The 15339-nt window shown below is 36.2% G+C and overlaps 1 protein-coding gene across 1 annotated transcript in view; it reads right to left on the bottom strand.

Moving 5' to 3' along the window:
* Positions 1–15339, bottom strand: part of CSMD1 (CUB and Sushi multiple domains 1) — a 963767-nt gene that overhangs the window by 317469 nt on the left and 630959 nt on the right. The window contains exon 6 of the mRNA XM_054179968.1: positions 10554–10666. Coding sequence (XP_054035943.1) covers positions 10554–10666 — 113 coding nt within the window. The remainder of the gene's footprint in view (positions 1–10553; positions 10667–15339) is intronic.

Here is a 15339-nt window from a genome sequence, read left to right as displayed (position 1 = left end):
AACAATTACAAATAGAAATAATCCTTCACTTGTTCATAGTAATTATTTTCTGGTGTTCACAGTGGTTAATAGTCTTATAAAGAGCCATTTATCCTAGACACAAACAGAATCAAAAAATAAACTCAAACATTTTAAAAATAGTAGTAATTTGCACCTCATATTGTGTAAATATATCAATTAATACAATGGATTGTCTGGATACAATGGATTGTCAGTTGTATTTTTTGTCAACATATGTTGTGATTACTACGCTATACATTGATCTGTATGAAATTATTTCTAAGAAGCAGTGTGATAAGAACAGCAAATCAACTTTTCTCTAAATATTACATTTAAAAATCATTATTTCATTGTGTTTAGTTTTATATTGGACTTTTGCTGCTTGACATCTTTAGAACAAAGCAGGCTTCTTTCAAGTGCTGAAATAGGACAAGTGCTGCGGAAAGTACTTTTTGTGCTATGTATGCTGCAAGTGCAAACATTTATATCTAAGTCTGGAAAACAAGTGTTCCAATGATGAAAGATGATTGAAACACAACTGTAGCTGCATGGGATGGAATGGATTTCATAGTAGTAGTGTGTTCTCTTTTCTCCTGCGGCAGGAACACACAATACGGAGACATCAATGCAGAGAAAATAAGGCTAATATCCCCAAGGGCTTCTGGAAGGGTAAACATCACAGATACGGTTTTGCTAGGATTACTTTTCAGTCTTAGGTACTAAAATTTCCATCAAGTGGTGCTTTATGTTCTGGGTTTTTTAGGCTGTTAAAATTAGTCCATATCTAATGGGAAACGAATGACACAACTCTCACAATGAATATTTGAGATATTGTCTGGAGTTGTGATCCCTCCACCAGCATGAAGTTCAGAATTTATTAATATCTATGTCACGTAAAACATACAAGCAGTTCTTGAAGGATTCCAAACCCACGTTGCTTACATCAACAAACAACTGAGATGTAAAACCATTGAGTTATTTGTCATACAGCAGACAGAGAAAAGAACTACATTCTCCTCCTCTTTGTCGTGTGATCCTATTTTAGGGTGAAAGTGGCAATCATCATTCAGATGCTTTGTGAGAGTTCACTTTTGAAGGTATTTTTAGACATACTTGAAGCACGGTTCTTGGTAATGGGGAAAGATGATACCCATCAGCTTTGTTTGAACTACATTGGACATAAATTGAAAGAGAGGTTCTGACTTGATATATGAAAAACTTTTTCACTATTAGGACAGTCAAGCACTGAAATGGGTACTGCAGTTCCCATCCTTGGAGGTTTTTTCACATCAAGGGAAAAAAAGGCATTCTGTATCTCTCTAAAATATCATTAGGTAGAAGATTCACACTACTTAAGATCAGTCATCTAAAATGTATGTTTTATGAAGAGAAATAGCTACCTTAAAGGGGCAATCCATCCCCTTCTAAGACAGGCACAATGAATCATCCTCTGGAGATTCCTTTTCCTCTCCATAAAATATAAGAGAAACATAGACCATTTGCTCATGCTAGATCCTTACATTTTAGACAGCAACATTAGGTGACCTGAGCTTATATGTCTGAAGAACTTTAACAGCCAAATGTAGGTATCTGTGAGACATAGGGATCATTGAAGTTAAATAGGATGGTTTGAGAGACAAATACCAACCTCCTGCTCTATTATCCTTGTGTGTTTTCAGATGCAGCCTGCATAGTATTTTCTTCTAATTTTAAAAAGAACTAAGGAAGCATATACTCTAAAATACAAACTGTTTGATATCTGAAAGAAAAGTAGGGACCCACTAAACACTGTGTTTTGAGTGAACTCATTCAAATCCCTCTGTAACACAAAACAAATACTGCAAATTGGAATTTTAAAAACTGTTTAAATCCCATCTGAATACCTTAGACAGTACTTTTCTACATCCTGATTGTTCTTCATTAAAAAGGTTTACTGATTTCAAATATGATTTGACAGTAGCACAAAGAGGAACAGGTTTGAAAGTGGTTACTTTTAAAAAATTGCACAGCATTGTGATGTCTTCACTTAGATATTGAGTTAAGCTAACTGAAGTAACTCATTTCACCTTTACTGTTTAATCATAACTTCAAGACTCTTTTGGAGATGAGATACCCATTCATGCAGGAGGGCAAAGCTGCACACTGGGAGAATCTTATCAGTCTACTGGAAAACACTGATGGTATTACTTAACTTTTCATTATAACTAAATCAAACTCAGCCATCACAAGAATGTCTGACATTATGTAAATGGATCATGAACATTAAATTAAAATTTTCAAGTTGTAATCCTCAATCGAACCCAGGCTCATTTCTTTGTTTCTGATATATTTGAATGGCTGTGAAGGAAATATACTTTACCTCAAGCACAACTAACTTTCAGAGAACATTATGACAATTTAGCAGAAATGAAGTTTTCAGAAAGGAATCACAGAATGGCTGAGGTTTTAAGGGAACTCTCATCCAACCCTCTTGCTCAAGCATGAACTAATGAATAAAACTGCAATTGTCAGTAACAATCAGAAAGGTAAAGTAAAAGCAGCAATGAGTCATTAGAAAAGTCTTCATGTCTTTTGAGGATACTAGAAAATTATTACTTTCAGAGTATTTTTTGTATATTTACTTATATATCAAAGACATATATTGCATCGAGGTTTGGGCGTTCTAAAAAATTACTTTTAGAAAATTAGCATGTAATGTTTCCAAAATCTTACTAGATTACTTTACAATAACAATAATCTATATCTGTATCTGAATAAAAGTGCTTTGATAGACTCAAGACCTGCTCTCATTCTGCCATTGAAAAGGTTGTCTTAGAAAGCTAATTCTTCTATACACTTTTCCTGCTCAAGGCATTTCAAGTATTAAATATAACTGGTAAACTGTCTGTGTTCACTTAAATGAAGATATTAAACTAAACAGAACATAAAGTATTCAAAATATTTGTACATGTTTACAAAATTTAACTCAATAATTTACATCTTGACCTCTTATGACTCTCATTTCCATTCTTTGCCAGTTCATTTAATTACACGGCTTAAGCATTACACAACATTTTAGACCAAAGATGTTTTATCTAAGCTTTTTATTTGATTTTAAGAAAACAAGGCAAGACAGACACAAGGCATTGTCAGAATTCTCAAGAAAATCCCATGCATTTAAAATTTTCTCTGACACTGGCAAATGGTTTTGCTTGACCAACTGTTTATAAACAACAACTGATTATTTCACAATAACCATAATTAGAAAACATTTGGAAGAGAAACAATAAAGTAAGACTTAGGTGGGTTTTTCTAGGATTTCTAGCATATGAAATTGATTGCACCTACACTTAACCACAAATAGGTAACTGCTGTGCAGTACACAACTCATAACCAAGCTAGGTAAGATACTAGAAGCATGGCTCTGTTAACGTAGTATTATGCTTACTCTATTTACCCATTTTTAGATCTAATATAGTTATATCTTACTAATATTCTTATCTGATTCCATAACAAGAAAGCAAATGCTGCTTGTTTGTAGCACATTATTTGTTACAGTTCTCACGTATGTCTTGGATGGCATAATTTTTTTTTCCTGATTACACAAATACATTAATATAATTACTTTATTTTTTTTTCCTCCCAACCATGAAATAAGCTGCAAGGCTTTGAATACATAGAATACATAGAATAAACCAGGTTGGAAGAGACCTTCAAGATCATCGCGTCCAACCCAACCCAACCCAACCCAACCCAACCCAACTGGCCAACTGGCTACCCCTCAAACCTAAAATATTCCAATACCATCTGCTGGTACTTCCTCAAGATGCTTCTGCTGCTGCTCTGCTAAGTTCAACTCCTGACTGCCCTTCCCTGCATATCTGTACCCAAAAACAAATACTTGAAGGTGAAGAGGCATAGCATATTGCCCAGTACCTCGCAATCACAAGAAGGGCTTTTCCTGTGCAACCTCCAGCCTAGTTCCACAATAAGGAATATATTTGAACAGTTCTCTGGTTTTGCTACAGTACAGGAAAAAAACAAACAAACAAACCTATTTTCACTATTTTGTAGGTTGACATAGAGTAACATCTGTTACAAAGACTGACAGCTTCACATATATTGCATAGTTCAGTAAGAAACTGTGAAGTATTTTTTTATAATATTCATAGGAGTATTCTTGAAAGGAATTAGCAAATTTGTCTCAGTACAGTGCAGAACTCTTCAATCTCCTTTTGCTTTTGTTTCAGTGCTCTGATTTTCTATAAGCTGAATATCCCTGTTTTGAAACAAATCATGATCAGACTATGCAATTTGAATTAAGATCAAGTGCCCTTTTTGTTTTGTCCCACTGCCTCAGTCATTTTGGGCTCTCCTTCAAATACAGTGATGAGAGTACTACCATATTTGGATGCTAGAAAAAAAATAGAATAATCATAGAATCAATAAGGTTGGAAAAGACCTCAAAGATCATGAAGTTCAACCTGTCACCCAAGACCTCATGACTACTAAACCATGGCACCAAGTACCACTTCCAATCCCGTCTTGATGTAATTGTTGAGGCTGGAAAAGACCTTTAAGATCATCGAGTTGAACCATTATCTTAGCACTGCCAATTCTACCACCAAATCACCTCCCTAAGTGTCACATTTGCATGTCTTTTAAATACCTCCAGGGATGGTGACTCCACTACTTCCCTGGATTCCAATGCTTGACAACCCCTTCTGTGGAGAATTTTTTCCGAATGTCCAATCTAAACTTCCATTGGCACAATTTCAGGCTTTTTTCTCTTGTTCTATTATTTGCTATTTGGGAGAAAAGACCAACACCCATCTTGCTACAATCTCTGTTAAGGTAGTAGCACAGAATGTTAAGGCCTCCTTCCAGCCTCCTTTTCACCAGACCCTTGTGATTTAGACCCTGCAGCAGCTTTGATGCTCTTCTTTGCTCCAGTACCTCAACATCCTTCCTGTAGCGAGGGCTCCAAAACTGAGCACAGTATTCAAGCAGAGGCCTTGGCAGTGCCAGGTACAGGGGGACAATTCCTTCCCTAGTCCTGCTGGCCACACTATTCCTAATATGGGCCAGGATGCTGTTGGCCTTCTTGGCCACCTGAGCACATTGCTGGCTTGTGTTCAGATGGCTGTCAGCCACCACCCTCAGGCCCTTTTCTAGCAGGCAGCTTTCCAGACACTCTGCCCTAGGCCAGCAGTGTGCTCAAAAGTATAGTTCATACTGTACTTTTAATTGAAGTGCAGGACTTGGCCATGTTAATCCTCATACCATTTGCCTTGGCTCATCAATCCAGCCTGCTCAGATCTGGTAGGCCTGTAGTTCCCCAGATCCTCCTCTTCCAGCCCTTCTTGTAGATTGGCATGCCATTTACTAATTTCAAGTCAACTAGAACCTCCCCAGTTAGCTGGGACTGCTGGTTAATGATGGAAAGTGGCTTTGTAAGCACATCCACTAGCTCCCTCAGTACCCTTGCTAGGATCTCATCCAGCCCCAAAGTCTTGAGTCTAAGTAGGTAGCAGGTTGTCAGGAATTTCCCCTTTGATTATGGGAGTATCATTGTGTTCCCCATCCTTGTCTTCTAGCTCAGGGGGCTAGGTATTTGGAGAACAACTGGTCTTACTATTAAAGACTGAGGGAAAGAGGGCATTAAGCACCTCTAGTCTTTTTCACTATGTTTACCCCCACATACAACAAATGATGGAAATTCTCCATAGCCCTGCTTTTGTCCACATAATGCTGTTCCCTCTATGCTGGTGCTAGCTGGTTTAGAAATCAGTAAACCTTACAGCTTCATCATCATTTTCCAAATGCACATTTTTGCATTGGAAAACATGAAGTTCATTGATGATACATCAGTTTCATTCTATCAGAACAGCACAGGAAATAACTGTCTTAGAAGTTGAGTGACTTGGGAAAATGACATCTTCAAAACAGGACTATGGAAGACCTGTCATTGAGAGAGAGTGCAGTTCTTGACAAAGAATGGCTACCAAGCCTGGCAAAATGTTCCTTGGTCTGGGAAATGTTCCTTGGTTTGGAAGCATTTCGGAACGTTATTTTTAATTTGATTTTTTGTTTTGCAGGTAATTTAGGGGGAGCATATTTAAAGATATGTACCAGGATGATACCCACTTTTCAGCTACAAATAAAGTATTTTGAAGAGTTCTATGAGGCGTAACACCATGCCAAACAAGAGCTGAAGAACAGGTGGCTGTTACTAGATCAGCATCTGCATAGCGCTGACATCATGAGGCACCTATGCCTATGTCTTCTTAGCAACACAGAAAATTTACTAGACACTCAAAAAAGAGGTACTCCCTGAAGCAACCTGATTGGAACCACATACAACATTTCACTTTTAATGAGCTCTTTCTTGTTTCTTCTGGAAATGTCAAAAAAAACCCAAGTGCCCTATATGGTGGCTTAATAATAAGATTTTTTTTGCTAGAATGTCCACATGTTAAGAAAAAACTGCATGTAATCTGGGTCTTTGTCAAACATCTCACTCTGCTGGCAATGAGAAATTCTGCCTAAACTTTTGACTGACAGTCTCAAGGACAGACCGTTATGCTAGAGTCAAATTATTCTCTACTCATGGTAAGTGCAGTTCATTTAGATGCATATATTTCCTCTTTGTCACTCTAAGTCAGCTTTTGGGCTTTGTTTAAATTTCAGGAAAGAGAAATATTTTTTGACACAAACAGACAAGATGGAAAATTACTCTTAAGAATGCCTGTTGTGTTTATGATGGCACTTTCAACAATAAATTTAAAGATTATTTCTAGTATCAAACACTAGAAAAGAAAAAGGTGCAAGGCTCTAAAAAAGAAAGGGAGATGAATTTTATCTTAAGGATGTGCTGATCTTAGTATATATATGCCTTATTACTTTGATTATGAATTTTAAAGAGATGTTACAGGAGTAGCTATTTTAAGCAGCTAGCTCTTAGAGGATGTACACACCACATTCTCATGGAAACAGACAATGTTTTCTCCTGCTCTTTCCTTATCACATGGTATAGACAAATATTAAGTTAAAGATGAATACCTTATTATTTTAGTAAAGGGATAAAAGCATACATAAAAAAAGAAATATCAAAGCTATTTTCATTAGATTAAAATTTTCCTTTTTGACCAATCAACCTAAATTTAGAAATAAGCACATACAGGCCAGTGATTGATGATATTGGGTATTTTATACTCCCAGGTGTTAATGTAAGGTGCATTAAGGTACATTTGAGACATATTGAAAATCATACTTGGAAAGACTGGTTTAAATTAACTTCCAAATAGGAGCTATTCACAATCAAGAGTCACAAAGGATGATCAAGTCAAAAGAATCTTATTTTTAATAGAAGATTGATTCCTTCCTACTTCATAAACATTCTCTGAGAGTTTATTTCATTGCAGACTTGTATAGGTTTTACACATAGATTATACTAAACGAAAGTCCTGAAAAAATAAATAAACTCTTCCTCATATCTAAACAAGTCAAAGAGGAAAGGAAAAGAGATGATGAATAACTCTTTCACCATTTATTGTGGGGAGATATTACCATCTGCAAAGACACCCAGGACTGAGGAATTTCAGTCTGTCTTAACCTTAATCCCAATGAAATCACAAGAGATGTGTGAGATCAAAACAAAGCCCATAAGGAAGATGTTTCTTAGAGGTCTCAGTCATACAACCTATACTACAGGATTTACCAGGAAAACAAATATAAGAATTGTACCTGGATACAACCAGACATTAGAGGCATCCTACCACTGCCAGTGTTCTCTGCCAGAAAAAGTCAGGTATTTCACAGATATATATTTTTATATTTTGTGGGTTTTGTTTGGGTTTTTGTTTGTTTGTTGTTTTTTTTTTTCCATGATAGGATCAAATAATTATTACACTTGAGAAAAGTAGCCAAGATGGAAATATCTGTCAAAGTTGTTGAATTTTTGTAGAAATAATCTTCTGAAAATAAAAACATATGGGAAAGACTGAGAGAATAGAAGGCTTGAGGAAGGGATCTTACTGACGTGTATTAATATTTGATGAGATGAGAGGGTGTAAAGAAGTTGGACTCAGACTTCCCATAGGGATAGCCAATAACAAGACATGAAGCAATGAGTACAAACTGAAACATAGGAAATTCCACTTAAAAGTGGAATTTTACTGTGAGTGTAAACACCAGCACAGGTTGCCCTAAGTCCCCGACTGAGGAGGTATTCAAAACCAGCCAGTACACAGTCCTGGGCAGCCTGCTCTACATGACCTTCTTTAAGGAGGGCATTGGACTAGTTGAGCTGCAGGAGTCACTTCTTTTTTCTGATATTCTGTGATTTGTGGTACCAGTAAGCTTCTCTATCTGTAAAAGTCATTGGAACTTTTTCTTAAAATAAAACTCTGAATTATTGCTTGGTTCTCAAATACACATGTAATAGAAAGAAATAGCAATGCTGCATAATAAAAAAGCAATTAATGAGGCTGTTAAGCAGATTTCTATATCACTCTGAATTTTCATCCTATGTGTGTTGAAAGTCTGTCTCCTAGGTTTTCACACAGTTTCTAATGTTTACATCACTAGCATAGGGAATTATTTAATTGCTATTACCCCTGATAAGATAGCTAGCTGTGGCTCACATAATCACAGTATTTTTGTATCTAATACAGTGAATTGTATAAACCTGAATTTTAAAAGGATTGTTTAAATTAAAAGGGTTGTTTAAATTAAGGAAATTTCCATAACTGCAACAATCTAAATTGTAATACGATACTTACAAAGTTTACTCACAAACCATACTCTGCATCACAGAACCACAGAATGGTAGGGGTTGGAAAGGGCCTTTGGAGATCATCAAGTCTAACCCCATTACCAACACAGGATCACCTAGGGCAGGTTGCATAAGAATGCATCCAGGCAGGTTTTGAAAGTGTCCAGAGGAGACTCCACAGCCTCCCTAGGCAGCCTGTTCCAGTGCCCACAATCAAGAAGTTTTACCTCATGTTGAGGCAGAACTTCCTCTGTTCCAGTTCGTATCCATTGCTCCTCATCCCACCACTGGGCACGAGTGAAAAGAGACGGGCCCCTTTTTCTTGATGCGAACCCTTGATATGTTTATAAATATTGATCAGATGCCCTCTCAGCCTTCTCTGCTCCAGTCTAAAGAACCCCAGGTCTCTCAGCCTTTCCTCCTAAGAGAGATTTCTATTCCCTCAATCATCCTCATAGCCCTCCTTTGGACTTTCTCCAGCAGTGCCCTGTCTGTCCTAAAGTAGAGAGCCCAGAATGGGACACTACACTCAAGATGAGGCCTCATTAGGGCAGAGTAGAGACACCAGGCAATTTTACCCTCACACCCAGTATCTGATGTCTTATACTGAGCAACAGATATACATCTGAAATAATGATCCCCCCCAAGACACTTCCCTAAATCTTTCATTACAGGGTATTTACCTAGAGGTAAACTATACTAAGAAAAAAAAAATCATTTTCCACTGTTGGTTACTCTATAGCAAACAGAGTTAACATAAGCAGTGCTTTTACATTCGGAGTGACCAACAGCGGTATTACATTTGCATTCTTAGTGAACTCTGTAAAACTATGTTGTAAGAGCAAAGGATCACAAAATATATACTCTTGTTGAATTTCCAAAATAAAATAAAATTTCACAGACCTATCTTTTTTCCTAATACTGTCAAAGTCTTTTTAAAAAGAACTAGGTACACTAAATATTTTTACATTCACTGCACATGTGTGTGAGTCACCAGAAACACAGAGCTGTTGCAGTGTATTTACCACTTCTAAAGTGATACAGGTGCCACACTTTCAAAATAAAAAGGAAGGCCTGAGCTCATAAATGATTTGATGATGTGCCGAATAGAATTGTTGAAACAGCTTATGTAAGCCTAGAATTTAAAAGCACATATAAATTAGGATGCTCTTCTGTTTTCAGTATAACTCTTTGATCTTGACCATGAAGTACAAAAATTAATGAAGTTTATGAAATACAAAAATCAATGAGGATTTCACTCTAAAAAATTGCATTTTAATGAGTATCTAGGTGAACATAAGCAGCAATAGACAGCAGCTCTAACATCCACTTGTCTTCTTTTAAAGTTGTATATGTAAATATATGCAGGAGCTTGAAATATGATTTATCTATGCTAGGAGTGAGTTACATTTCCTATAACAAAGAATGTGGCTTCTGGATAAAAGACAGACATTTGAGTAATGAAGGAAGACAATATTTATTTAGATAAGGGCATGACTCTGTGTGGCATTGACTTCTTGCAAGTTACATTCCAGGCATGTTTTTTAAAGTGAAGATCAGACTCAATGCAAAGCAATTTATTATAGAAAAGGTAATCAAACAAACACCTCCTTAAGGCAAACTGCAATGTGAAGTGCAGGTACTTTTTGCCAAAAGTAAATGCCTACAGATGCCCGATTACACAAGGATATCAGTTACTTAGTATGAGTCAGTTCTTTACTATTTAAACATAAATTTCAAATTTCACCACCACTTTAGCACTGCTTAAAGGTTTTTTTTGCAGTTTTATGTTTCCTACCTTGGAACTGAGCATTAAATCCCTTTCGTCGATGGTTGCTGTCAGATGTAAAATGGAGTCGTAACCAGTTCTTACTGCTGATAACAGGAGAAGGCAGATTCATACCAGTCAACCTGGAAAAAGAAGAAAGTAAATCTAATATAAACAGAGGGAAAATTTATCCATCCACTAGAAAGTGAAAAGTATGTAAAAAAATAAAATCCCAAAATGTATTATTCTACTCTTTTAATGTATTTGACAAAAATGATTCACTGTCTTGTGATTTCAATTTATTATTAGTTAAGTAGCTATTATACTGAGAGGAATGTGCTTTCTTTCCCATTTCAGCTATCCATTTTATGATCAAAACTTGTATCTCCAAACTACTCTTTTGTGAATTACAGAACAATTTTGTGTGTGTGTAAGTGCATACATGTCTCAAAGCATTCAGAAAAACAAAGAAAGAAACAGAAAAGCATATTCAATTATGACCAAATCTCATCATCTGACTCCCTGCTCTGTCAGTTACCTCAAAAGAAACCAAAGCTCAGGTTTTACTAAAGGATAAATAAGGATTATGGGCACTAGTTAGTATTAAGCTTGGGTGGTAAATTAGTTGTACATAACTGTCTTGCTACAAATAATTTTCTGTATATTAACTTTTACTTGAAAACAAAAGGCATTTAAATTCAACTGAATACAGGCTAACCATCTTACATTAACTATGGAAGAAAGCATGCACACAAAGAATTTTTCTGATACAGGCAACAGGTCCTTGGACCACATCAGGTCATATCATAGCCTTTCATTGCACCAGACCATTTGTTAATATTAACACACTCAAGTAGTTATCATGGAGAATTCCATATGATCAAAATTCATATAGGTTTGTGGGTTTTTTTTATGACCATATTCCAAGCTTTGAGCTATTATTTCTGTTTTTCTGTCAGAAATTATCAGTTAAAATACAGCTCGTGTAAGCTGAAATTGCCAATAATAGAGTACACATAGTACATATACGAGCTAAAAAAATCTCCAAAACCGAAATTGGATTTTCTCTCTATGAAATCAATCAATCAATGTAGTGACACAGATGCTTTTTGCATTGCACTGTGCAATTACAGATTTTCATTAAATATCCTAGATGACTAGGGAACTCATTATGTTAAGAAATACTGATATTTGAGAAGTTTATTTGGAGACATAGCTGAGTGCTTTTTTTCTTTCTCTAATGGAATAAGATCAACATATTGAAACACAGAAATAGTTAGTAGAACCTTTTTAATATAAATTTTTTTATTTCCATTAAGATACATAAACTATATCAGAGAAATGCAATTCTCATTTATAATCTCATTTTCTTCAACTGGCTGTTAACAAAATAAGGAACAATAAAAAATACTACTTTTCTTTTTTGTAACAGCTTTGGTTGAAAGAAGGGATAGATCATTTAAAGGAGAATTTTACAATGCAAAATGTTGAGACTAGCATTCAGTAGTTGTTAGAGGAGTTGACCAAAACATTCAGGCTTATACATGTTTCTAAAGCTCACTCAAGTGGACTTTTATACTTCATATACTCTTTTACACACACTTCAGGCCATTATAGAGCATAATGTATTTAAAAAAAAACAGACTGGATCAGGCATCCAACTATTTCTACCATGAACTGGCATTTGCTATTTCAAAGCTACTTAGAATTTGGGTGTACCTCTAGAAACTATTATGATATAACTAAAAAGAAAAATAAAACCATATGTGGAATACCAAAAACACATAGTTTGCTATTACCTCTTAGTTATTAACACAAGATATAACAATATTTGTTTATATATACATATATATATATATATAGGATGCAGTTCATACCATTGAACTTCTAAACCATTTGTCTGAGTACAGAAACATCTACTAGATATACTATTTTGGGAGTTGTTTTTCTTTTCTAGATGAAATATACATACAGTAATATTCTATTTTCCATGTCCAGAGCTCTAGATTTCAAAATTTGTAAAACTCCTATCTAATATATTAAATTGTTTTGCAGATTAAACTGTACATTCATAAAATAGCAAATGAATGTCATTATAAATGCACATTCAAAGCAGATCTTCCATTAGCTATTAGACATGCAATTATTTTTCAGACATAAAATATATACAAATATTTTCAGATCTGTGTGAATTCTACAACATACAAGTGGTTTCTAATCTTCCCACCATACTGTGAAGGATGGTAATATGATTATGGCACTGAGAGAGTATTTTAAGCAATCTTACTATTTTAGTGTACTAATTCAGAGGTATGATTTCTTTGCTAGTGTGCACTAGACAGAAATTATTTTCTTTATCAGCAATGCTGGTTTTGGTTTAATTGAAGAAACTGAGAAAATGCAATATAAGTTATTTACTAAGGCTGGGTAGGAAGGAATATTACAGGCTGTGTATGAAACGTGTTTTTTCTGTAAGGTTTTCAAAACCTCTTCACTATAGTAACCAAATTAAGAAGCAATGACAAATTCATAATGGGGGTTAGGACCAGAAGCCTGTGGCCCACATTTGTACACCAAAGGTGGTGCCTCTACACAAAGTACTTCACCCCGTGATGTTAGGTGCAGGTGCAATTTCCTATTCACATGTTACATTTAGCCCTAGATATATCTGGTAAGAGATGAATCCCCTTGCATTCTAGTTGGTCCTCAGGTTAGAAGGGCTAGGAGTGTCTGAATTTCTCTCTTAATAAATATGCCACTTACTGTTTGTGACTATAGGCCTGACACCAGACTCACGAACAGCCTGGCTGTTCAAAAGCATTCAAAGGCTGCATTCAAAACCAGAAGTCAGGTGCACGAATAGCATTATTTATTCATATCCAACATCAACAGATTATATAAGGTTGACAGCGATAAATGCAATGAACTACGTACTAGCTCTAGAGCTCTAAAATACAATTGCAATTAGAAACTTGATCTGGTGAAGCACTCACTGTAGTCATGGCCACAATTCTTACCAAAAAGGGGTTCCTCTTTGGGGGGATGGAGGGAGGAGGCCAAACAAATAGATCTGTCCCTCCAATTCTTATTGAATCAAACACTTACTCCCCTTCAAAAGAGGTATGAAATTAGGGTAATATTTATACATCATTATCTACTCCTGTGCAGAGTGCACGGTGGGGACTGTGGTCAAGCCCTTGTTACTGGTGGTAACAAGGTGTTTCCTTATCAGTTGCACAAAATACTTCTTATTTTTGGTGTAGCTCCTCTGGTCAGCAGTACTGCCGGTCCTAAGTGGCATTTCCTGTCCTGCTGGTGCCATAACCACAGACCACCAAGTCTCTGTGTCTGCTCTGGTCACCATGTGTTTATCAGCAACAATGTGCTCTGTAATTTCCTACTGTTTTGTGCTTCAAACAGAGTTTCCAGTAATGGCAGATCTCAAAGTTTGAGGACATGTAAAATTACCCTTCACATGTTAGTTGACCATTTACCTGGAATTTCTGGTAGGCAGGGCACTCGAGTTTGTGTGAAAGACAGCTGGACATACTTACTGCTGAAAGCAGCAGACTGCCACCTGTAACTCATGGAAGATTTGAAGGTAGCATGAAAAAAATAATTTCTTTCCTTCTTATTACTAGGTCTTTTTAATCAGGGAATAGGAGTAAAATAAAGTATGTTCATCACACAGCAAATATCAAAATGCAACAGAAGACTTATTTACATGCATGTTCCTCAGAGAAAAGTTAAAAACAGTACAGTCAAGGACAGTTTGTTTCCAGTCCCATCAAGCTGAATATTGTATCTGAAGCAGCAGATACAAAACTTGGGGAAAAGATCCCTAAAACACAGTAATTAATTTTTCTGATATACAAAATTCAACTCTGTGCCAGGGAGAAACGCCTATAAGTCACCTGTTTGAGTTCACCAGTAGAGAGACTGGACACCACTGCTCACCTAAAAAAAGACATAATGATCTCTCCCAGGCCCACATAGAACAGAGTTTGCTTCTGAGGCTGCAGAACAAGGAGGAACATTTCATTTGAGCTTTACGAGTTGAGAGGTGCATCTTATACCACAGTTTCTGGATTAAGTGCCCATATGCTCTCTTTGTGTTGGCATTAGTGAAGTGTGCTTCCCCTGACTCAGAGCAGTCTTTATGTATTGGGCTAACTTTTGACATTGAATATTCATGACAAACAGAAAGTTTGGGTAGGCCTATACAAGTAAATTGAACAGTGGCACTTCTCCTGCTTGAGACTCTACAGTGTTAAAGGGTACAGTAACAATAAAACCAATCACTGAATCTTAGAATCACAGAATAACAGGGTTGGAAGAGATCTTAAAGATCATCTAATCCAACATCCTGCCATTGGTAGGGATACATTGCACAGATCAAGTTGATTAAAACCCCATCCAGCCTGCCTTGATGAGGTATCCCTGAGCATCCTGTTGCAGTGTCAATGCTCTCATCAAGAAATTTTTCTGCCCACGACTGACTAGTGCTTTCTCAGTCTTTCCTGGACACAATGTAGGTAACAGTCTAAATTACAGAGTCCCACTAGGTATTGGGATATGACAAGCTCTTCTTAGGTGTCCCTAAGACTGAATCATCCTGCAGGGTTGTTCTGAAAGCAATGGTGTCTCCAATTCAAGTGGGCACATAAAGTATCCTTTCATGTTACATATACTACACACAAATAGAAATAATTTTATTTCAGATTAGGTATTAAATTTAAAATCAAATGAAGACTTGAAACTCCTTTATCTCAGACAGAAATTATTTAGATTAGGTAAAAAATCAAATAAAAATAAA

Source organism: Dryobates pubescens, chromosome 3, assembly GCF_014839835.1.
Source record: "Dryobates pubescens isolate bDryPub1 chromosome 3, bDryPub1.pri, whole genome shotgun sequence".
Taxonomy (NCBI): domain Eukaryota; kingdom Metazoa; phylum Chordata; class Aves; order Piciformes; family Picidae; genus Dryobates; species Dryobates pubescens.
This window is presented reverse-complemented; position numbering and strand designations above follow the sequence as displayed.